The following is a 26,111-nucleotide window of genomic DNA, read 5'->3' on the forward strand; positions in this document are numbered from 1 at the left end:
GGTTAGATATTAGGAGGAAGTTTTTCACTCAGAGGGTGGTGACGCACTGGAACAGATTGCCTAAGGAGGTTGTGGATGCCCCGTCCCTGGAGGCATTCAAGGCCAGGCTGGACGTGGCTCTGGGCAGCCTGGTCTAGTGGTTGGCAACCCTGCACTCAGCAGGGGGGTTGAAACTAGATGATCTTTGAGGTCCTTTTCAACCCAGGCCATTGTATGATTCTATGATTCCATGATTTAAATAATGACAAAACAAATTTTGACGTCCAGGAAGGAAATGAAAGAAAAGCAGGTCTAACACTGAGCTTGATAATTTCTGTCTGAAGTTCAGGCAGTGTATCTCAGAATTATTGAGGAAGAGTTCTGGCATGCATAGGATGGTTCCTTTGCTCTGCATTACAATGATAAGCCAAGAAGTATCTACAGAATGATCCCTCTATCCTTGTGTGACACACAGACACAAAAATCACGCAGCAGGATGGGAATTCTGAGGTACTTAGATAATTATTCCTGAACTTAATAACTTCCCAGAATTTATGACATGAAATTTATTTTATGGTAACAGAAGTAAAAGCATATATTGTTTTGATGTAAATAGAAATGTATTATATGGAATGTAATTTATCTTACAAATCACACAAAAAGCCTACAAGTTCATAGAATCGAATAGAATGGAACGGCTTGGGTTGAAAGGAACCTCAACGAACATCAAGTTCCAACCCCTCTGCCACAGGTAGGGTTGCCAACTGCTAGATCAAGTACTAGATCAGATTGCCAAGGGGCCCATCTAATCTGGCCTTGAACTCCTCCAGCTCCCCATTAACAGAACATAAGATTAATCTTAATTGTATTGTTATGTGCTATTTCTGCATGTTATTAAGCATTTTCTATTTAGTATTCCAAAGGTGATAACCTTTCCATAGTGAATGAAATATTACTTCTATCTCCCTGTTAATGATTCTGCTTGTAAAAAACAATTCATTTCTGACATTGCAATCTAGAAACAAACATTTTCTACATTTTTGTAGTGGGCTAAGTGAATCATTCACAACACAAACAAATGGATCACAGTTTCTTATTGCTTCTTTTAAAGTATTATCTTATGAAACATATTTTATATGGTTTTCACTCTTCTACTGCTAAATATAGGACAACTATTTTGCTACATATAGGACAGTTTCTCATGAAATCTGAATTAGAATAATTTTAACGATCCACCAATGCCTGGATTGAAGCTTTTATAAAAATACTAAAGATACATCTATGGAAAAGATATTTTCTAGCAATTCATTTCCCATCTGAAACTCTTAGCATCATAGTTCTCACATTAAATAAATACAGTGCAGTATACAGTAAGATATATGTAGATTGGGTAACATTTAAAAATGCAAAGATCATTTGTAATAAGAAAGAAGAGCAAAGAGAACCACATGAAAATATATTGAACTGTGTTCATTCTTGCTTCTGATCCACATTTTGCAAAAAAATATTGCATAGGATACAAATTCATATGATTCATAGGATCCAAAATGGTCCAAAAAGGATCACTGCACTGGAATGTGTTGCACTTATACATCCAAATTTCTACAGCATATATCAGAGTAAAAAATCTGATACTTGCAAGGGTAATCATAAATTAAAGCTGAGTTGACAGAATGAAAAAACATAACTCATATACTCTTCAGTTAGCCACGAATTTACAACATAATATACAAACCATTAGTAAAAATAAGTAACTATATTCCAAAAAATCATCACAGTCAAAAGTATTAAACAAATTCTGACTTTTCTTACCTTTAAAGAAGACAAAATTCCCCTCACTGTTTTCATAAACTGCATCAATGCTGGGAGGCAGCCCTCTCCAGAAGTACGTAATCTGCATGGGATATCCATCCATCACCCTGTTGTTTCTGACTCGCCAAAACCATTGATCCTGGAAAACAAACGAATAGCTCTTACTATGTTTTGAGGCATAGATGTTGATATCCTGGAAATAATGAACAGCCTATCCTAGCATTTTTAGTGCAGAATCTTTTGGTGTTCACATAACTGTATTTGTGTTTGCATTCGTGTCACCTCCTCTCATTCCAAGTGTGACAAAACTACTTGTTCCCAGAGGTTAGAATAAGCTGCCCACGTGAACTGTGTTCACATTAGTACAATAGCACCATAAGAGTTACATTTTGATGACAGCTTTACTGTAGTGAAGATTTGTAGTCTTTACATGCAAAAAGTTTAATATTATGGCCAATGATAGGTGTTAAATCCAGTATCACAGCAAGTCATAGAATCATAGAATGGTTTGGGTTGGAAGGGGCCTTTAAGATCATCTAGTTCCAATTCCCTGATATGGGCAAGGACACCTCCCTCTAGACCAGGTTGCTTAAAGTCCCATCTCTCTTATGTTGCCAACGCTTAAAATAGTTTCTCCCTGTGGGATAGATATGCTATTGCTTTAATGATATGGAAGGTGCCTTGTTGACTAATAAGGAATGTTCAATTGAGAAATGAATATGCTATGCATTAGGTGGGCATCAATAAAGACATCACTGCTATAAAAGTTGACATGGTACAACAAAAAGTTCCTGTTCACAATAGAAGGTCTAGTCAAGTATTTCACTTTTTACACAAATTTTCATTTTTATAGTATCAATATTATATAAAAAAGAACAAAGCATTACATCTGTCAGCAGTGTTTGACACCTTCTGTGTGGATCAACTTGCCAAGCAAAAAAGAGATCTGTGTTCTTGTGGGAACTGGTACAGCTTAGAGTAGGCACGTCCAACCTGCAACCCACAGGCCGTGTGAGGCCCTGGACATCTAGTAACATGGCCCTAGAAAACTGTAAACTTTGTAGATTATTATGTGATTTTTTTTTTATTTTTATTTTTTTTTTATACAACTGTGTGTAGCTCCAGCATGGACTGAGTAGGAGATAACAGAATGCTGTGGAGGGGAGGGTGCAGTGCAGGCCTAATTCTGACTCTTGCACCCGCCACTTACAGTCAGTCAAACCACATGGGGGCAATACAAAATCTGCTAATCCATGTATGCTAGAGGGAGTTTTACTGATTATGCACATTATATCTACATTTATTCACTTTTTCTCAGAATTTGTAAATTTGAGTGTATTGTGTATTGAATAACTACTTTTTTCACATGAAAGTAACACAATAAATTAAACATTTTACAATGAAATCTAAAACACAGATGAAAGTAAAGAACAAGATAAAAAGGTATATATTTTGAAATGTTAGAATTAATATATATTTCAAAATTAGAAGTAATTTCAAAACATCCTCATGTGAGCCTGACTTTATAGTCATGAAAGGGGTAGCAAATACAAAATTGTCAAAAAATAACCGATTGATAAGGCTCCTGAATGCAGACTAATAGAGTATCATCTGCTAATAACAAATGGAAAATGTGGTGTGCAGCACGCAAATTTTCAAATGGAATGTATAGAGTTGCAATCAGGCATTAAACTCAGAAAAACCTGATCATGTCTCTTTACCAGACTTTTGTAAGAACTATCTTAACAGAGAAAAATATCCCTCGATTCACAATCATATCTTTATATCATTGCTTTTTGGCAGTATGTTCGTTTGTGAACACTTATTTTCAAGGATGAAGCACAGAAGAGTAAAACTAGATCAAAAATCTCTGAGGAGCACCTGGAGAAGTCACTAAGAACTGCAACCACTTATATCAAAACAGACATCGATGTACTAGTTTCACAAAAACAAGGTCAAATATTCCATTTGTTTTATTTGTTGCCCTTTTTATGGTTTAATTTAATATATATATTAAAAATAATATGTTTTATTTATATCTATTAACTATACTATATATTTTATGTCTGGCTCAAGACAATTCCTCTTCATTTAATGAGGCCCAGGCAAGCCAAAAAAGTTGGACACCCATGACTTAGAAAGAAGATGAATATTTCGCAGGAGTGGGCTTATGAAGAACTATATTCATCACCTTTCCTAAACTGAGATCAAAATCCTCTCTAATTGTTCATCTTTCCCATGACTCAAAAATTCATAAATCCTCATGGAAACTAGTAGCCAGAGAAGTACAAAGCTGGACAATATATACATAAAAATATATCTTAGTCATATGCATATATGATTCTACAGTCAAGAGTTGTTGTCACTCAAAAAATTCCTGAGAAATTAAAAAAAAATGTTCAAACAGTTTACACAATCTGAAAAGTATGTAAGTTGCTCCCAAGATAATGCCTCCTAATTTATTTCCATGGAAACTAATATAGACACAAAGAGCACAATATTTAATAGAGAAAATTCTCAGATACAACACACTCCTTCTCAACATATCACCATTAGCTATGCATGTTCACCGGCCATGAACTAGAGCCTGCATGCAGCACTCATAAAGATCTGCACCAGGAGAAGTACCCCCTGTCGTGATCATCATTGCTGAAATGCACCACCCACCACCTCACTGTACTATACATCCACTGTCTTGTCTCCATAAACATTCAGCGAGCATTAATGAATGTCAGCGGGTGCCATTTTTTCCCAGTGGAGGAATTCAATTCCACTTTTGCTTAATATGCACTTCCATGTCAGATGCCATTGTCCATTATGTCAAACTGCCCCTCTGTTGCCAACTGTCACACAGCAACAAAATGAAACAGAATATTGGTGGAAAGGTTCGATCTCTACTGCAATATCACCAAGATCCACCTCTGAATTTTGGGCCAACAGAATAAAATAGGAGGCATTACTTCCAAAGTAGCACCCACTGATTGTGGTTGAGTTGCACTTGTCTGGAAAAATCCTCTACATGACAGTATTAAAGTATTTAAGGATGGATAGTAAAAAAAATTTTTAGGATTAGTTGACAAAATTCCAGTAAGACAACAGGCACAAATGGGGGAATACAGATTAGAGATATAAGTATTTAGGAAGGCCTCACTGAAATGTGTTCTGAATGCTAGAAGAGATGAGAACCTCTGTTACCTTGTATTAAAGTATGGAGATAAGAGAAGAGGGCTTTAGAAAATTAAAATCAGGGGAAATATCCTCAAAACAGAAGATTTAGAAGTACTTTTTTACTGAAAAAGTAATAAATGTTTGAAATAGATTTTTAGGTCAGATTTTTGAGGCATCATCAATCTAGTTATGACTTGGGGAGAAATGACATAACGATAAGCCTTAGTAGGCCAAATAGTTATTTGTCCTCTCAAAATTTCTATAAACATCTCTGACTCAGTATCTCAAAGATTAGACATTAGAGCTCAAAAAAAAAAAAAAGACAAACAAGTACCAAGATTCAGTGAGTCCAAACTCCATTCTTTCTGGTATCAGTTACTACCATGGTTCACTAGGCCTGCATCTTCTGTCCTGAGTCATCAGCAAATTGACAAACAAGACAACAAAAAGAGAAAACATGCAGTAACACCTCTCTGATACACTCTCCCAGTCACCCATCACTTGTGGTTCAGAAGAAACCTAAACCAAGGCTGATAATTTAGGAATTAATAGCACTTTACTTTTATGAATTCCATTCTAAACACATGCAGACTTACAGTATACACAGGTATCTGCAGAAATGTGTATGACAACTTAACAGCTGACAGTGTGAAAAGCTGTAAGCAATTAGCAAAAGTCACAGCTGCTCACTGGTGTTCAGCCTTCATTTACTTTCTTTCATTTTCTGCATCACCAACAGTAGCAGCCCTTTGCAAGATCTAATCCAGGATCTTTGTCCTTCTATTTGTTTCCAGGAAGCTTTTCTATAATTTGATATATCTGGCAAATATTAAGCAAAAAGAATCCATGGCTTGAAAAAGATGTTCATATGCCACTACTCTTAATGCCTAAGTACTCCATTCTGAAACATAATTTGAACATAACATACCAAGCTCTGCCTTCTGATGTGCATTAATATAAATTCCTTGACTTCAGGAAATTCAATGGAGCAGTACCAGCGTTACCAAAGTATCTGTCCCACTGACCTTCCTGAATTCCTTTAGTATTTTTCCCTTGTCCTTAAATTGTACTAGCACAACTTTACAGCCTTCCAAGAACTGACTGATGAAAGATTTTCACAGAAATAAAATTTTGGAAGGGTATAATTTTAGTATTTTTATATTCTTACATAAATAGACAGAATCGAATACGTTGTTTGCCAAGAGACGTATTTTCAGAGATAGGCAGACTGACAAGATGGAGCAAGTATCTGGAAATGTCTGAAAACAGGACTGGAAGTTTGGATCATTTAAAATGGGCAAGGTAGGTGCTGGTGAACACTGACACAATAATTTGTTTATGTAAATTGAATTTTCCTGGCTGAATTTTATATGAACTTAACAGACCTAACAATTTTAGACTGCCAGAGTTCAAGCTCTGGAACTCAATTTGAGGAGCTCTGTGGCAGTGAAACATGCCAAGGATCTTTCTGACGTATCAAATAAGAAGGCTCTGTTTATAGAAAGAATGAATCATTTCAGCACATTTGACAAAATTTACTTAATTTCTCCTTAACAAACTTATATTTACTAGCAATTTTATCATCTGCATTTTGATAAACAGATACAAGTAGCGGAAAATGTATTTACAATGAAATTTGGCTATTACTGAAATTGGAAAGAGGCACAGTAATAAAGCTTATTCACTCCAAGAATTCACTCATTCACACTCGAAGTAAATAGTCTGAAACAGTTTCTCTGACAAAACATATCTCAGCATATTTGCTTATATTGAATAAACACAGTTTTGTCTGTTTTGAAAAATACTGTGCATTGAAAAACTGCTTCTTTCCACTATATTGGTTTACTATACTTCTAATTACTCTATTTCCCCAAAACACATTAACTCCTGCAGACAGGTTGAACTTATGACTTGTCACATGCATTGCAGTTCCAAGCCTAAAAAACCACATAGATTGAGTGCATAGCTTTTAGTGCCTTTCCTTGCTGGCTAGCAAATACTTTTCTGTACGCATCTGTAGTTAACCAATAGCTCCAAATACATGGACCACATGGATCATTCCTGTGCAGCCGGAATACTGAATAATAATAGGTTATTAAATATTATAACCATAGGCATACTAAGTCAATTAAACTTGGACAATTATTCCCAGTTCAAAAAGCAGGAACTGTAACAAACAAACAAAAAAAATCATAACTGAATTGAAAAGAGACCAATGTATCTAAGAATCAGAAAATGGGCATTGAGTAAGGACAGACTGCGAGCTACTTCAGAAATACTATCATGGATAAAGAGTAACGGATGAAAAAGCAGGAAGGGTCGCTCAGACTGACTGTTACAAAATCTTTTAAGGGAAACAAACTGAACAGACGTTGTACATAAATCATTCCTTAAGGAGAATCTTGAATGGAAGACTACAGAACTATACAAAAAAAAACTATACAAAAAAATCTGCCTCATAATGAGAATATGTAACACAATAAACAAACTTGATTTTCAGTGATGATCACAGTAAATTGCATTCTTCATATTTGATTCTATGAACTCTTTTAGAAACTCTTCTATATCAAAGACTTTTTACCTTTTATTTTATTTCTATTTCATTGTTAAACATTGCTGCCATTTCATTTTTTAAAATGGACTTTTAAATCTGTATTTCTACCAAAATGGTTTCCCTACCATTTCCTGGTATTTATTCTCACTGTAAACATTCTTCATGTTCCTTAAGGGATGAAAGTGATGGTAGGAGAATTAAAAACCATCCACAGATAACTCAATTAATCTATAAGAAAATCGAACTAGTAGAGTTTTTAGTGCAAAATTAATAGAGATTTTTTTTCTCACAGCATACCATTTTCTCCTTCATCTCTAGACCAATAACCATCACCAACAGTAAAACTTTAATGTGCTGCAAAATCTCTAGAGCCCTGTCCTTTTATTTTACACTTAATGAACTCCACCTACAATTTTGCAATGACATGCAGCACCTCAACCCTGACTTCAAGCTCCAAACAACACTCTCTAAAAACAGAAAAACTGCCCAATGTGATGCACATTCTAAAAATCTGGAGTTAGAAAAAGGAAAAAATTCAAAACCTTTTTTGTGATAGCTTGCAAACCTAGTTGGCAATGAAAATTATGTTGCCTTTAAGAAGAAATTAGGTCTTGTGCTGGTTTGAAAGAGAATATGAAAACTCATTGTGTGTATACAAGGAAAGAAAAGATGTGATGTTAAAGTATAGGTACAGTGCTGTTAAGGGTATTCCACCATCAAAGGATGGAATGAGATGCAAAACTGAAAAACAGAGTATCTATAGCTGCTAGAGAAAGGAGAAGTTTTCCTATGGCTATGTTCCTCAGGGACCACTGCTAGACCAATTTAATTTTCTACAGAAAGGCAAATAAATGTAATACTTCTGCCCTAAATCAATGTTAATTAAATGCTGAATTCCAATTAATACTGTAGGTTAATACTATTGACAAAATACATGAAGGTTTCAGCCTGGGTCATGCCTTTTCCCATAAGCCACCTCTCATCATATGCAAAAGTAAGCCTTCGTCAATAGAAGATCAAAAATTCCCAGAAGCTATGCAAAGCTGGAGAGGCAAACAAAATCAGACAAATGTGCATCATGAGTTTTTCCCATCTGAGCATTGCAAAAAAACTGCACATGGTAAAAAATGAACTATGATATTTAGTGATTTTGAATTATTCTATTACAGAAAAAGAAGGGTCATGTACAAAGAAACATATCAGAGAATAAAAGCTTCAGAGACTATATTCCTAATGAACGCGATACAGGGGAGAACAAAGGTCCACTACACACCTTTATGAGAGTATTTCCAAGTTCCATGAATTTTGGTGAATATTATTTATATTTATTGCATTAAAGTAATTATAAATCAGGAATATCCTTTTGAAAATCTTGATCTAATTTCAAAATCCACTTTTCACATCTACTTCATCAGCTCATTTGAATTTCACCAGGAGACTCCAGTGATGAAGGGATAACAGGGTTTGCTACTGGGCCCGAAGCACATGGATTAAAATCCTTTTTCCGACTGGTTTGGGGAATTTCACTCTTTCTTTCATAGCATCCATTTTCAACATTCCAAATTTAAAATTTATAGCATTAAACTTAAAAGAGCAATGCACATAATAGGAAAAAAAGAGTAAAGCTTTTGAGTATTTTTCTGCAAAATAATTTTAATGGAGCAGAAGAAAGAGCTATAGTCTAAGGAATTCAAAAGTAGAAAAATATTAGCTTTGAGAATGAGTATTGACATTATTATTATTATCATTGCTATTTTAATACAGACAGGATTTGCAAGGAAATGTATAGATTAGCCCTACTTCAGTTCCTACTTAATTACACAGAAGAAAACAATTGGTTCTAATGACACTGGAATCAGACATTAAATAGATGTTACCAATTTAGCCCATTTTAGGAAACAATTAACTAAATGGATTATTTTATACACAGACTGAATACTTTAGCTCATCTTATTATTAAGCTGATTCACTTTAAGAACAAACAAGGCTCCTTTAAAACTACTGATATCTGCCATAACTACTGTTACAGACTGTTATCCAGTCTCTAACAGATGAATGCATAATGAGTTGAAAATTTGAACAAGTAAAACCAATTCATCTCTCCTAATGAATACGTGACAACAGCACGACTATATAATGGGGTGAAAATGTACTCTAAGAAAGCACTGTGAGAACTCAGAAACCTTTTAATTTTGCTCAGAAAGACCTCAACATCTCCTATGGTAAGATCCTGTACCTTATGGTGGACATGAGACCAACTCAGAGATGCAAAACCAGCATCAAATACATTTCTCATTCTGATGCTTCCCTACATTTGCAAGGAAGGAATATAATTCCTTGATGCAACTTGTTAACTACTGCTCATTTCCATTACTAATCAGCTAATGAGACACTGAAGCACTCCTCCACAGAAATTACAGCCATTGTTGTAATGAACATATCCCTTTTCTTAACAATATGTTTATCTAACCAACACCAGGATCAAAAGAACTGCCTATGACTCAGAGTAGAACGTATTGGTACGCTCATGAATTTGTTGTTTGCAGGAAGTGCTACATTTCACCTGAATTGAAGTGTTTGGTTTCAGCCAAACCACTGACATGAAATCTTCACTGGTGTAAATACACTTTCAAGCATAAAGTGTATGGGATTACCTAGGGAATCTTTGCTAAGAAGTGGCAAGTATATTTTTCCAGTATCTCTTCTTTTATGTGTTTTTCTATGTAAATGAGAATGTAAAGTAATGGCAAACAATTTATTCAGGGTGTCTGAGTCTCAGCTGGGATGGAATTGTTTTCTTTAGAGCGTCTGGTATCATAGAATCATAGAATTAGCTAGGTTGGAAAAGACCTACAAGATCATCCAGTCCAACCATCCACCTACCATCAATAACCCCACTAGACCATATCTCTCAACGCTATATCTAAATGTTTCTTGAACACCTCCAGGGTCGGTGACTCAACCACCTCCCTGGGCAGCCCATACCAGTGCCTGACCACTCTTTCAGAAAAGTAGTATTTCCTAATGTCCAGCCTAAATCTCCCCTGGTGCAACTTGAGGCCATTCCCCCTCGTCCTGTCACTAGTTACAAGAGAGAAGAGGCCGACCCCCAGCTCACTACAACCTCCCTTCAGGTAGTTATAGAGAGCAATAAGGTCACCCCTGAGCCTCCTCTTCTCCAGACTGAACAATCCCAGCTCCCTCAGCCGCTCCTCATAAGGCCTGTGCTCCAGCATATGATGCTATATTTTTGGTTCTTTGAGATAAACAATGTTGATAACACACTAGTGTTAATAGTTGCTTCTAAGCAGTGTTGTACAGAGCCAAGGCCATTCTCAGTGAAAGGCCCAAGGCATTGGGAGGGAAAAGAATTAGGACAGCTGACTTAAACTGGCCAAAGGGATATTCCATAGCAATTGACATCAAGAACAAGGAGTCTTAAGCGGGGTAGGAGTTCATCTCACTCTCTTCTGCTGCTTGGCAGCTTCCTGGGCATCAGTCAGGGGGTGATGAGCAATCGCTCATGCATCACTTGTTATATACATACACACATATATATATTTATCATAACTATTATCTTTTTCCTTTTCTCTATCTTAGTAAACAGTTTTATCTCAACCCATGAGTTTTACTTTTTTTTTTTTGCTGATTCTCTCCCGCATCCCACTGGGAAGGGCAGGGTGAGTGAATGACTTTGTGGTGCTCAGCCACCTGCCAGATTAAACACAACACAGGGTCAAAAATATTCTTTGTCTATGTTGAAATCTGCTTTCTGGGCTTCATCTTTTGAGGAACCTTCAGATTGAACACCCTCTTTTGCTCACGTGAGATATATGCAAAACCATTTCTCATAACTCATGCTGAAATCTCTTGCTATACTTTTAAAGAGACGATCAATAATCCAATGGTTAGAGTTCTAAAGATTAGAGACTAAAATATGCTAAGTCTCTTTCTAAAGGAGTCAAAGGACTATGGCACTCTATATATACTTTGAAAGACCATTAGTCACAAAAGAAAGCTTTTTTTCCCCCTCATTTTTTAATATGCTAGATACATCTCCTTCATGGATGCTAAATAAAATTGCAGTCTGCACTCTTGTTCATCCAATGTCTGCTACTGGTTTTTGCACCAGAAACATTGGATACAGTAAAAGAAGTTACAACTGAAGCTGAAGCAAAAATATAGTCAAATTTTAAAGTATGGTCGATTAGCCACAACACTGGTAAACCCTCTGAAACCCCTCCTAAATTTATGTATTAATTTCAGTAAAATACTTCTAGCAGCATCCCAGTTTTCCCATTTCTAGTGCTGCATAATGCTAGATCCAAGACGTGTACTTTCTCCTCTATTTTACAAATTATTTTGAATTTCTCATTTTATCCAAAGGCTTCCTTTTTCTATTTCTCTAATGAATATTCTGGCCATTTGCACTGGGTGTCAGTGCCAGGCGCTGGCAGCAGGGACTGCAGGGATCCTCTATGAGGAGAGACCAGGGCCATTCACAGCCCATTCCAGATGGTTCCAGTTGGCTCCAATTGCCTCAGTGCAGGGCACAGATGAGCCTGACAGTCAAGGTGGTGGCCTCTGGGAAAACATGTATAAGAAAGGGTAAAAATGCCACATGGGCCAAGGACTGAGGAATAAAGCACAAAACAGCTTTGTGAACACCAAGGAATTTAAACTAAACCAAACCAGGCCAAACCAGACCAGACCAGAGCAAACCAAAACAAAACAAACCCACAAAACAAACCAAAAGGAAAACTTCCTGTCCAACGGTCAAAAAGTGAAAACTAATGAAACTAACATTCTGCTGTGATGGTTAACATGTATAAAAAAATCAGAGACACATCTGTTGTGCAGCCAAATCTCCCCTTGATGTATCTGGTCAGTTTTACTCATGCTATGTGTTTAAAGATATTTTCTCATCAGCTTTTATTATTTTTCCTTAGAATAACAAGAAATAGTTATTTCTACAGGTGGGCCTCTGCATTAAACTCTCAGAAAGATCAGGTGGAAGATTAGGTGGAAGAATCATTTGTTCATCTCCTGTTCACATCCTTCATTTGTAACTACATTACATGGCATCTACATTTCATTAATTATAATAGTGGTAGGTCAAGAAGTTCATTTGTTTTAGAGAGAATTGGACCAAATTGAAGTACTCTTTATGGTGTCCCTTTACATTAGAAAACATGTAATTCTTCTGTTTTCTACAGTATGACAACTCTGAAATGCTCAATATGAATCCAGGTACTTTGTATTTCCCTCAATATTCCCACACATACATACATACATATGAAAAAAGAAAAGAAACCCTTAAAACACGAGATCTTATGCTTTAAAAGTGCCCAAAGAGGCCATTAAATTATTTGTTTCTTTGGTGCTTGTTTGTTAACAAAACAGGCTTGGCATTATTAATACAGAAATTACAGAGAAATAACTTTTTTAAATGAATATAGTGAACATAACTTATTTTCAGAGGCATCCACAACCATGATTATAGGTTACTTTTGAAAGAGATACCTTCATGTGAACCTTGGTCATTCCCTGTCTGCTCAGGTGAGTGCATTAACTAACTGCAGTAACTAACATAATTTCTAAGTTAATTTCTCTAACTTAATGACTGCTGTTGCCTTTATCAATGCAGATGAAAGCAGCTTTGTTATTATTATTATTATTCTAATATCTTCTCTACATTCAAACTAACAAATTTACACTACTCCATATTAACAAGTTCATTCTAAATGAGGCATCTCTTAAAACTGCTACTAGTATTCGGTATTCAGTTAAGAACACTTTGTTGCACATTCACAGAACCACAGAATCATTGGAGTTGGAAAGGACCTCTGGAGTTCATCGAGTCCAATTTCCCTGCTAGAGCAGGTTGCCTACAGTAGGTTGTACAGGAAAGTGTCCAGACAGGTTTTGAATATCTCCAGACAAAATGACTACCCACAGTCCCACTGGACATATTGTTCCAGTGCTCTGACACCCTCACAGTAAAGAATTTCTTTCTCACGTTCAGATGGAACATGACTTCTTTTTCTGTCACTAGGCCTCACTGAAAAGAGCCTGTCCCTGTCCCCTTGACACCCACCCTTTAGATATTTATAGGCATTGATTTGATCACTTCTAAGTCTTCTCTTCTCCAGGATGACCTGTCCCAGGGCTCAGTCATTCCTCATAAGGGAGATGCTCCAGGCTCCTAATCATCTTTTGTCCTGATTTCAGCTGGGACAGAGTTGATTTTCTTCATAGCGTCTGGTATGATGCTATGTTTTGGCTTTGGAAGAAAAACCCCAGCCCTCCGCTGGACTCCCTCAAGAAGTTCCCTGTCTTTATTGAACTGAAGAGCTCAGATTTGGGCTCCAGATGTGACCTTACCAGGGCAGGGTAGATGGGGAGGATAACCTCTCTCAACCTGCTGGCCAAGCTCTTTTTAATGCACACCAGGATACCATTGGTCTTCTTAGCCACAAATGCACACTGTTGGGTTCGTGGCCGCTGAAGTATTTGGTTAATATTTAATTTCAAAATGTCTCCTCATTTTGTTTCTGATCTATTCTCATTAGTAAACGGTGATTTAAATATATCATTTGTTTTAATTATTTCTGTCTTATTCAAATATATATTTTATATCTTCTTCATTATCAATTTGTTTTTCAGCTTTTCATAAAATGTTTTGATGCATATCCATCTGTCCTATTTTTTCCTATGTAGACAGTAGCAATGACATCTATGTATTTCTTTGTATACATTAACCTTTCCAGATACTCTGAAACAATCAACATCTATAAGTATATACAGAATGCTTTCAGTTCAAGGAAAAACTCTTACGTAGAATAGTTTTAAATTATGGCACTGAGTCTTTGATTACCACCAGCAGATGGATGACACTAAACATGAAATTCAGCATTCTCAGAGACATGTAACAACACAGTGGGTTGATCTATGCCTTCTGGGAGAGAATACCACATACAATATCATTGTCACGTACTCAAATAGCACTTAACTCTTCCTGGAAAGACCTCCATACCAGAACTTTTCCAGTTAACTTATTCCAACTACAAGGCTATCAGTGCCAGACCTTGCAGTATAGTGCAACTGGAGATGATAGGTTCCAGTTCAGTGGCTTTTCTGATGTGTTCCAGAACATATTAATGGTAACAAATCAAGTAAGAGTCATGTCACTAATTCTGTATTATTGCCAACTAGATTATTCAGTTAAAGGAAAAAAAAAAGGAACAAAAATGGCTATCTCCTTTTGGTTTCTCTGTTCCAAACTGGATTTAGCATTCCAGTTCATTTTGATTTTGTCCAAACTAAAAAAGACTTTGACTCCATAAAATGTTCTTATTGCCATATGATGATGATTCAATATGAACAAACAAACAGCCAGTCATAAAAGAAACACAATAAAAACCTCTGAAGACATTAAATATAGGCTTGCAGCCAGGAATCCCTGGAATGCTCCCATTCTCTCTAATGCACTGCAAGTTACAGCACGTGTACATGAAGTTCTGTACAAAACTCTTCATCCAATGAACATTAGGGCTTAGCCTACGTTAGTCTACAAAACAGTCTGTAAATCATCTTGCACCCAATTCTTTTGCCTGTACCCTTGGCGAGTTCACATATAAATCAGTGAGTTTCATGAGCTCGTGTAGTATTCTGCACCTTAGAAAGATAAGAAACTGGGCATTTTTAAGTAATAAAAACAATAATATGATTGTCATTAAAAATGAAGAAATATCCTGGTCTTGAGGAAAAAATAAGTGTTCTGATAAAGTACATGTTATATTTATACTGGAAATATTCTTACAGTGGTGACTCAAATGGAAAAAAGTATCACGTTTGCATTAAAACACATGCCTCTCTATATAATATAATACAAAAAAGGGATTATTGATAGATCCATCTTTCAAACCATGTCAGTATATAGTAGGGGCTAAAGAATGAAAAGTTTTAATTAGTTGTTGCATGCCAGTATGAGGTGAAGATGTCTGCTTTGCAGTAGCTGCTCTTGTCTCTTTACAAATCATAGTGTAAAACTGAGTTGGAAAGGAGACTGTGTTTCTGTGAGGCCTGCATTTACACAGTCTGCGTCAACACTTTACCATGTTTCTTGGAAATATTATAGAATATATGCTGAATATATTGTTTAAATGAGCTACAGATTTTCTAATTACAAACACATACTTTTTGGTACTTCTTTTACACTAATATATTCTTCTCACACCACTATGGGAAACTAAATAACCAGAACTCTCAGTGACAGTTTGCTAGCTTAAGTCTGGCAAATTTTTGAGCCTCTCTTCTATTTTAAATCTTAATAGTAATTTTACAACTTCTTTCATCACTCATGTTGTCATTGATATTGTATGTCATACTCTTCACTTTTATTCAAACTATCAAACTTCACCGTTTCATTAAGAAAAAGAGTCTCAGTAATCTTGGACTACCTTTTCCCTTTAAATAAAGCTATAATCAGGATTTGAAAGCCTATGAATAGATAGGATATTAGCACTAAGATATTCTCAGGATTCTGTTCCCAGCTGCACGATATTTCCTAGCAGTATTGCTATACTGTCTTAATAACAATAGCATAGATCTTAGAAAACGAATATCTTCCAGAGAAGACCAAGCATACTGCTTATATACATATATGTATATCTGCATATATACATATATACAACATAATTGTTTTCAATTTGTTTTTGCTGTATATCTAGGGTCATGAGAAGAAAATAAGAAATATTTGGGTTTTTTGTCCTTATATTTTTCAATATAACTCTTATTTCTTTTTCAGAATCATATTTTACCTATTTCTTATCAGTATGAAATTGTTAGCTCCACATTTGTAAGGAATAGCATAACAATAATATAAAATGGTCAAAAGAGATCAACCATTCTAATGAAATCAGGATAACTGGATTTTCTCTACCTGTCTGTCCTTATCACTTTATCACATGTAATATGATGTTTCACCATCTGCCTGAGGAGTGAGCAGATTACAGATATTTCTGAGTCATTGGGCTTTCCTTGAATATCAAAAAATCCACAGGAGAACAAATCTTTATTTTTCCCTCCAAGCACAGGGACTGATTCAGTATGGAATGTAGGCTATGGGCCTAAATAACCAAAAGTTCACTGAGAATGCAAGAGGCAGTATGACCTGCTTCCTCAAAGTTTCTAGATGCTGACAGGGAAAACATTGAAAGAAGCTAAACAGAGAAATGATGATGAAGCCAAAGCCATAAATTACTCACTTCTAGTTACTTTAACCCAATTAGCTACCGCTGCCAAACCAAGGAGACTGGAAAAGTCCAAACAGGACACAAAAGGATTCACTCAGTAACAAATAATTTTCATCCACATGAGTAAGACTGTGACTCCTAAACCACAACATATCTAGGAGATCATTTAGCATCGTTTCCAGATACAGTAAGTTGCTTGGTCTCTTTTTACTGGGGAAATAAAATATATGTTTTTATTGTTCATTTTATTTTTATTTTTATTGTTTCACTTCTTTTCAACTGCTCATGAAGACAAGGGAGCACCAAACTGTATCCAATAAGATTAACCAAAGCTACCTGTCACAAACTTATTCTTGATTGTGTAGGAACATAGAAATTAGTACTCCAAATATTTTTCATAGATGTATTAATAGAGTATTCATTGTTTTGATGCAGTGATCTTTGTACTCTAGAATGCATTTTGATATAAGACACTTGTGAACAAAGTAAGAATGCATTCTATTTTATACCTCAGTCTTCCTAAATGCAAATAAGCTCTTTCTAAGCTTCTTTCTTTGTTCCTGTATTATTCATATTAGCCAAGGAAATCCTCTTCTGAAATGCTCTAAAAGCAAAAAAAAATCACAACTTCAAAGGTTAGTTATTGTCATTAAACAATTGAGGAGACAAGGACTCTGAGACAGATTGAAACAAACTAGCTAACTAAATACTTGGACTGAAATAACAAGAAGTAGTTTGTAAATCATCAAATGGCTTTCAAAGGTAAGAAGCAGCATCAAAAGTAGCTGCAGGTCAAGGAACATGGTTCTCTCCCTCTGCTCTGCTTTCATGAGACTCCATCTAGAGTACTGCATTCAGCTCCGGGGCCCTCAGCATAAGAAGGACATGGACCTGCTGGAGTGAATGCAGAGGAGGGCCACAAAGATGATGAGAGGGCTGGAGCATCTCTTCTATGAAGAAAGGCTGGAGAAGCTATGTTCAGTGTGGAGAAGGGATGGCTTCAGGGAGACCTTTTACTGATCTTCTGCTACTTAAAGGGAGCCTGCAGCAAAGATCATGAGGAACTTTTTATCAGGGAGTGTAATTATACTATAGGGGTACTGGCTTTAATATAAAAGAGGGCAGATTAGATACTAAGAAGAAAGTATTCTCTGTGAGGATGGTGAGGTGGTGGAACAGGTTGCACAGAGGAGTTGTGGATGCCCCATTCATGGAGAGTTGGATGGGGCTTTGGGCAACCATTGTAAGACTGAGGAAGCAAAAGATTTCCCTGCCCATGGCAGGGAAGTTGGAACCAGGTGAACTTGAAAGGTCTTTTCCAACCCAAACCATTCTATGATGCCATGATTCTACGAACTGAGACAGAGAGGTCCACACAAATCACTAGTAAAGAGCAAGATGTCCGGACCACGACATAACCAAATTCAGCTTTTAAAATTATATGTGGATTTAATACAGGCTTCTTATAACTCAATCTTTCATGTTGCTTAGGAAGGGAATGAAGCAATAAGCTCTGATAAGCTGATAACTCATGAAAATAGGGGAAGACATGATGTAAGGAACTGTTTAGAGGAGTTATTTTGGATTCAAGCCACTGAACAGCTAAGACACTAATATATTCTGTTTGATCTCAGTTTAATGCTTGTGATCTGTGGAACTGTGCTGACAACAAGAACAAAAAATATATCTTTGTACCATATCTGGCTTTGAGTGCCATGCTGTGAGGCAAAGCAAATCTTCTTCTCTGTGGAAGTGGCAGGATTAAAAAAAGACTGCAGAGGTTTCCACTGTAGTCTGTGGGTGAACAGATCTATTCTTGAAGTGATTTAGCATTGATATTAACAGAAATGACCAAAGGGGAAAACAGACCACGGAGAGTCTCACATTCAGCAAAGATCAGCCACCAATAACATCCGCTAAGACAAAACAGATATAAAAATGATGGATATTTGATTGTCTTTGCGTTATCGCTCAGATAGAGGAATTAGATCATAAAAGAACTAAAAGACTTTCTAACAGTGAATATGTGATAATGTAAATTAAATATGATTACAGATAAGCTAGTAGTTTACAACTTAGAGCACTAAATGTCTGCAAAGGCTCTATCATGGCAAGATTGAGAAAAAACACTGCTAGGGAGAAGTGGAAAGCACTGAACTCTTTTGTCAAGTACATCGTTTGATCTAATAGAGTCTGTTTCCTTTGGTGAAGATACTCTTACTGGAGAGATGTGTTTTAAATCATTACTTTAAATTTTCATTGCTGTATTTCAATTTACAGACCGGGACAAGCAATATCATCAAGTTTGATTTTATATAGCAAAGCAGTTCTTGATTTCATATGCTTAATATTACAAGCTAATGTGCTGTTTCTTTTGTTATTTTTCCTAATCCCTATTACTCAATGCTGATGGTCACCCTGTCATGTCAAAGGTATTTAAGTGGTGAAATCTTGATTCTATAATGGTCAATAGAATTTTTTCCCATTACTTTTAATCAGGCCAAGAATTCACTCAGTGGGCAAAGAAAACCACACTTCAAAAAATATTCATTGATGATTTATAAAAAGAAAGAAAATACAGTTTTTTATCTAATTTTCTTATATATCAGTAGATTTTCAAATTGTGAGTAGCGCTTCACTGATTTTCTGAAAAAACAAGTATGTGGATATTGCTCAATTATTTAAGACTTCAACTGCTTAGAATTGCAGTACTTTGCACAAGAAACAATTAAAAAAGGGGAACAAACAATGTTATTTTCTTTTAATCTGTACTAAACTTCTGTGTAGTTGATCCTTAACCCTTTGAATAGGCAATAAATAAACAAGTAAATGAATAATTAAAACACAAATACTTCTTGAATATAAAACCTTAGCTGTAAATCAAGATTAAGCAAATATTTCCAAGACTGGTCAGTATCACTGCAAGTCATTACAATTTTTTTCCCGGAATCTTTACCTAAATTAGTTGAAAGACCACAATTTTGTACACCAATAAATTGTAATTAATCTTTGTGCTTGAAGTGCTTCTGCAATTATTCCCTTTGGTTCCATTAGGATGTAGCCCCAATTAAAATGTATTGTTAATATTCCAAGATAACACTTGTCAGTGGTACCAAATTGAAGATATGCCTCCATGTTATTTTAGATTACTCCTTGCTGTGAGATTTTGCAATTATTTTTTGTCAATAATGCTTTTTTTGCGATTCTCTTGCCATTGAATTTTTTTTCATCAGTTCACTCAAACACTGAATCTCTGAAAATAGTCAAGTTTAAAAAATTGAATACATTTTGTACTCTAGTATTCCATTAATGCTTTTTGTTAAGTCATTTTTGTTGTAGTAAAATAATAAGTGAAAAATTAATTGGGTCCTAGAATTCTCTGATTGTAATATGTAAATGTAAAGCAAGTGTAGACATTAATGGTTCATCATGAGAATAGAAGAAAAGAGTTAGTCCTTGAAAAAAGTGTTCTAGACCAGAGCATGACCCTTGAGGAGGATGGTGATTTCTCTTGAAAGCTGACACAGGGAGAGGAGAAAGCAGAGGATATTTCTTGCACAGCTTGAGGGGGTGGATTTTCCCCTCCCTACAGTCCTTCCATTAGCCCTTCATGAACAGCAACCACATATCCCTCTCTGCTGTCCCTGGCCCCTTCTCCTGACCCAAAGACACCAGTCAAAATTCAGACTCCTGACCAAATTACACTACTTACTCCCCGTAAGGGCTGTAGCCTAAAAGAAATGATGGATGAAATGCTACTGGAAGATGGACTGGTGAAACAACCACATTTCAGTGGGTTCACAGCATCGCAGAATGGCTGAGGTTGGAAGGGACCTATGGAGGTTTTGGGAGAATATGAAAAAACGCTCAATCCCTCTTTTGGAGGAGAGTGGGGAAAGTAAGTGATGAAAAGACATTTTGGAAGTCTATTCCTTTTTAATCTTCACATTTCAACTGCTACATAAAATCACAGAAGGGCTGACATTGACTGCACCTCTGGAGACCCAACTCCCTCTCTGGCTCAAAACAGAGTCAGATAAAACTGGTTGCCCAGGGGTCTGTCCAGTCAGGTTTTGAGCAGCTCCAGAGGCTCCACGGCTTCTCTGTAAGGCTTCACAACAGGAAGCTATTTTTCTATGTTCAGAGTGAATTTAACTCAAGTTTAAACAAGGTATTCTGTCTTGTTTTTCTCTCAGGGAAAATAAAATTCAGAAGGATTTAGCCTGTAAGTTCAAGCTGATGTCTCAGGACATCTGTTAAATCTACTCCTTTGCCCTGGGCTGCATTGTAATGTACATCATCCTAACACGTGGTGAGGAGATGGTCAAACAGCAGGTACCATTGTGTCACTCAAAAAAATGGCTTGAGGTGAAATAATAATATGTGTGTTGCACAGGAGGGTTTATTTAGGGCAAGACAGTGTGGGCAATGGCATGTTAACAACATGCTAACATCATGTGCAATGAATGACAGCATTGTGAGGTACACCATCAAGGGGCCCACAGTCAAAGACACCAGCAACTAAGGGATGTCTGCCCTTCAGAAAAATCTGAACTACATTTGTAATTGAACCGTTTGGCCTCAGAGGACAGACTGTATCTAATTAAAAGCAAAGCACATACGACAGACATGAGAGGAGCTCAGTACCATCTGCTTTGATGCTGATCAAATCCTTTTACACCACATCTTTTGCCAATGAAAACAAAGCCTTCTTGGAAAAAATAATACTCTTCTGTCTGACAAATCTAAAGCCCTGCTGAAGATACTGAGTCATGCACCCTTCTAAGGTTATACTTTGCAATAGGCCAGTACATGAGTAATATGAGTATTATTAGCCAGATAGTACAGATTGTTACTGTAACTGATTGTTAATCAGTTCAAGTTGTTTATGAGTTTCAATAACATATAAATACATTGCACTGGCACTCTTGTAAATAAATCCCTAATAATATATGGTTGTAATTCTTTATATCTTTCTGTAGATTACATTTATATGTGTAATGATAATGCATATAGGTTAGTAAGTTCTGGATAATAAGTGTCGCTATGATTGAGTTCCTATCTTTTAGAGGAACTGTGACCAAGACAATTATTTTCAAAGGTGAGCGGGAGGGATGGGGTTTAATGGGACTATTGTAGGCCATGAAGATTAACAAAGGGCTGGAGCACCTCTCCTATGAAGAAAGGTTGAGGGAGTTAGGCTTGTTCAGCTCAGAGAAGAGAAAGGTCTAGAGAGACCTTGTTGCAGCTGTCCAGTACTTGAAGGGAGCCTATATGAAAGAGCGGGGCACTGAAAGGTTTAAATAACATTTGGAATATATTTTACCATCAGCCAGTTAAAGTAGCTGTATATCAAAAATACATAAATTATGACTAGTATTTCAGCATTTCCGTGCTTTTGTCCTTCTTGATATTCTACAGTTTGCATTGTACCATAGAGCATCCATCCTATAGACCAATGGGCTTGGTCTACTGTAATTCACTAAAGGCCCTAGTGAATATTCACTGCTTTTTTCCCTCCTTTTCTACATGGAGTCTGACTTACCTGAATAAAGCTGTTCTCCTCCCACCAGATTGTTCTTCCTAACATAATGATTTGAAAAGCATGGAGAAAGGAGTCAACTCTCTGCAGTCTTAGCTACTTCTGACTTCCCGCTCCTTATCTTTTACAGCTGAGATGTTAAGTATTTTCCCCACTCAGAAACCAAAGTTTTTACTTCCACAGCATCCTCTGCTAAACTTTCCCAGGCTGCAGCTGACAGTCCAGACATCCACAGCATCACGGGATGAAAAACAGCTTCACAAACAGTCTAGGATAGCATTGAAAAAAAATCTTTTCAAATTCTGTGGAGTCAGGTCTTGTATCATGTCTGCTTCCTTGTTTCTACATTCCCTCTGTCTCTTAGATTTTTTTTATTAGATCACCAGTTATGATTAAGTTGTCAATGCTAAAATGCTTTAAAAAATCCTCTTGTGTTTACCACGTAACAAGAAACAGGGTTTTTGTTGTTTTTCCTTTTGTGTTTAACAGCGTACTCTACATAAATACAAATTTTGAAAGGGATATTGAATGGCATCTATACTGTTATATATGAAAGAAACTGCTGCTTAAACTAATGCCAAGAGGCAATGACAGCCTAATTGGCTTTGCTTGTTTGGCACTTCAGAAATGTTTTTACAGTGGTTCTTAGCAAACAAAGAGTTGGAAAACAAATTTGTGCAAGTTGTGGAGAAATTACTGCAAGATAGTAAAACACAGCCTGTTGAGGCCTTCCTAAAAATTGTTTTGTTATTTTACCATCTGTAACACTAACATTTGAGAAGACATGTCTCTAAGTTGTAAATGTTCTGCCTCTGATGGACAAGCTACTTCCTCCTACACTTTATATTTCAAGAAATACCCTAGTATATGACAGCGGTTAAAGATGCTGTTCTTGAAGGAAGGAGTTAACTTTTTCAACCCGAATACCAAAACCATTATGGATTATACAGGAACCATTAACTTGTCTCCTAATGAGTTAGCATTAAACAAAGTAGAAAGTATCAATGTGATCTCTTCTATGAAGCAAAACTCTTTGTCAAAGAGAGGTAACTTGTCTCTCTAATTTGCCTGTTTAACACATCTGGTGCTTGGTTTTGTAGATATAGGATTTTGTTACATTTCAGGATTTTGTTAAAATCAGTGTAATCTTAAAAGAAGCACAAAGGAGAACAGAGTTAACAGCAGTTACACAAATTGTTGAAGTAGAACTAGAGGTAATTTTGTTGCCAAGGAACAATCAGCATGTAGAGTCATACACAAGCTATATACACCTCAAAAATAACAGAATAAACAACCAGTGTGACTCTGCCTGTGTCCTTTGAGAGATAACACTTTCTGTACAACCATTGGACCTTTGGAAACTTTTAAAAAACTGTATAAAATGTTTAGAAGTTGTTAACATAAGTACCTTTATTGATAGGACATCCATGATAATTTTCAAAATTCTGTTTTTTTTTTCTTCTTTCTACAGAAGACTGGAAAAGCACAGAACACAGACAGAAATTGGAAATGTATGTTGTATGTTGCAATAATGGATCTTTTCTGCTGTCCTTAAACAATGGGGTTTCTTTCATGAAGCAGTAACCCTAGTGGTACTTTCAGGAGACTTCAAGCAGAAGATACGATTGTCAGATACCACATATTGCTAGGTACAATGGCTGAGAAGTTTTTTCCATTAAAGGCAGGCATACAGGCAGTGTAAAATCACTTTGCACAACTTTCCCAATTTGTTTTTCTACATTTTTCAGCCATTTTCTGTGACCTAGGAGAGTTCTAACTAAACAGGGGGAGAAAATTGCTGGAGGAGGAAAGGCTGGAAATGAGAGTGACAGCTAATACTAATTGCATTCAGCATAAATACAGAAGCTAAATGGAATCTGAAGATAAAAACTTTGCACTGGTGAATTTTGGCATAGAAATTCTTGTCCTGATGATAGCTTTCACCAGTTCAAGCACATTTTAAATAATAACAATAATTTAAAAAAAAAACCTACATTAAATTAAGACAATCTTCATGGATTTTAAAATATCACTTAAGTCAGCTGAAGCCAATACTAGAAATACATGGACTTAAACTAATATTTTTGGGTTTTAGCATACTGTATCCCCATGCCTTACTGCTAGCACAGACAATTTAAGGGCATCTAATTTAAAGAATTCACGTAAAAAGTCATTTTGGGACAAAATATATGGCAGTACTCCACATATATTTGATGAAAAACAAATTTCATTAAGATCCAATCATTTCTACCAAGATAGGTGATCTGCAAAATTCTAATTTTATTTGCTGATCTTTGGGGAATCTTTGACAGGATGATTGCTTTACTTTCATATTTACCAGTAACATTACTTGAAGAACAATTTCTATCTATTTCATTTATCTAAAACCACACAGATTTTACCAAGTGTTGGTAGGATTGCCACTTTGTCAAAGCAATGGTAAAAAAATAAAAAGAGAAGGCCGACTGTAAATTTCATTTTCCCTTTAAGTTTACTGTTATTCAGTTTTACTCTACTTATATCCATCTGAGAATATCAGATACTCTTAAACCCACAAAGTTCATCCATTTGACTGAATACAGAAATTGTCTCTAATATTTCAATACACTTAAGTATATGTAACAGCTCAACAGTCAAGAAAAGCAGTCTTATAGAAATTAATATTTTTTGTCATCTACTACAAAATTCTACAGTGCATCTCTAAATGCTATCTTCTGCGCTTCAGTTTTATGTTTAAATTAGAATTTAATTATTCAGAGGGCTTGCATTCTTCAACTCTGTGGCTAAGCTCACAAGAAATTTCAAGGCTTATTTAAACAAATTGAGCACCTGATCTTGAGACTGGCCCATGAGATAAAAATATTTGTTATTTTCATTTTGAAATTTGTATGGAGCACACATACCACTCAGCAGTAAAATTTGCAACTACACAGTCACTGCAAACCTGTGGATAAAGAGGAAGAAAGCAAAGGATATAATTTGATAAGCCTCCAATTTTATTAATTTTAATTCATCTGGGAACTATCCTGCAATAATTCTTCCAGTGGAGGTCATAACTCTTCTTTAATTGTTTCCATCTGGTACAGTCCTGCCATCAATCCCTGCTTCTTCTCCACCTCTCTGTACCTGGCTCTCAGCCCATCTCTCCTGTATTCTCAGACTTTCTTTATATTAGCACTAAGGGGCAAGGCCAAGAAGGTTGATCTTTTCTGTTGTGTTAGAGCACAGAACTCCCAGCTTCACATTCTTCATTGCTGGATGCTTTCCCTGAATTCATTTGTTATTTCAGTTTATACCTTTTGAAAATGAATTCCTGTCTTTCTGCTACAGCCTGATGAGCTGAGCTTTCACTTGTAACCTGCTCTCCCTCTCCCTGACATCTGCAAAGAAAAGTAGAAAAATAAGAACAATCTCTGACTTTTCCAATTTCTTCTTCCCTTTCCTACTCCTTCCATGCTCCTCCTCCTGCAAAAACAAAAACCAACAACTAAAAAAAGAACAAAATAACAACAAAAAAAAAACCAACAGAAAACAACAACCTACCAGATGAAACAAAACACCAGAAGACCAAAAAACAAAACAAAAAAAAAAAACCAAAAAAAAAAAACCAAAGCAAACCAGAAATAAATCCACAAAGGTGACTGATTTAGTAGACCAAAATCTTCCTTCGTAAATTATTTTCTGAGCCAGAAAGTTAAAGCCTACTAATGCAAGCATTCAAAGAAACTCAGACTACAAAGTCATAATTTTTATACTTAACTAAATCCTATTGCTTCGCATGCTAACCCAAGTTATGGCT

At 36.1% G+C, this 26,111-nt stretch overlaps 1 protein-coding gene across 1 annotated transcript in view; it reads right to left on the reverse strand.

Annotated features, from left to right (window-relative positions):
- MMP16 (matrix metallopeptidase 16) overlaps window positions 1–26,111 on the reverse strand; it is a 188,151-nt gene that overhangs the window by 25,745 nt on the left and 136,295 nt on the right. The window contains exon 8 of the mRNA XM_021386792.1: window positions 1,792–1,930. Within this exon, the coding sequence (XP_021242467.1) occupies window positions 1,792–1,930 (139 nt within the window). The remainder of the gene's footprint in view (window positions 1–1,791; window positions 1,931–26,111) is intronic.

Source organism: Numida meleagris, chromosome 2 (assembly GCF_002078875.1).
Source record: "Numida meleagris isolate 19003 breed g44 Domestic line chromosome 2, NumMel1.0, whole genome shotgun sequence".
Classification (NCBI taxonomy): Eukaryota; Metazoa; Chordata; class Aves; order Galliformes; family Numididae; genus Numida; species Numida meleagris.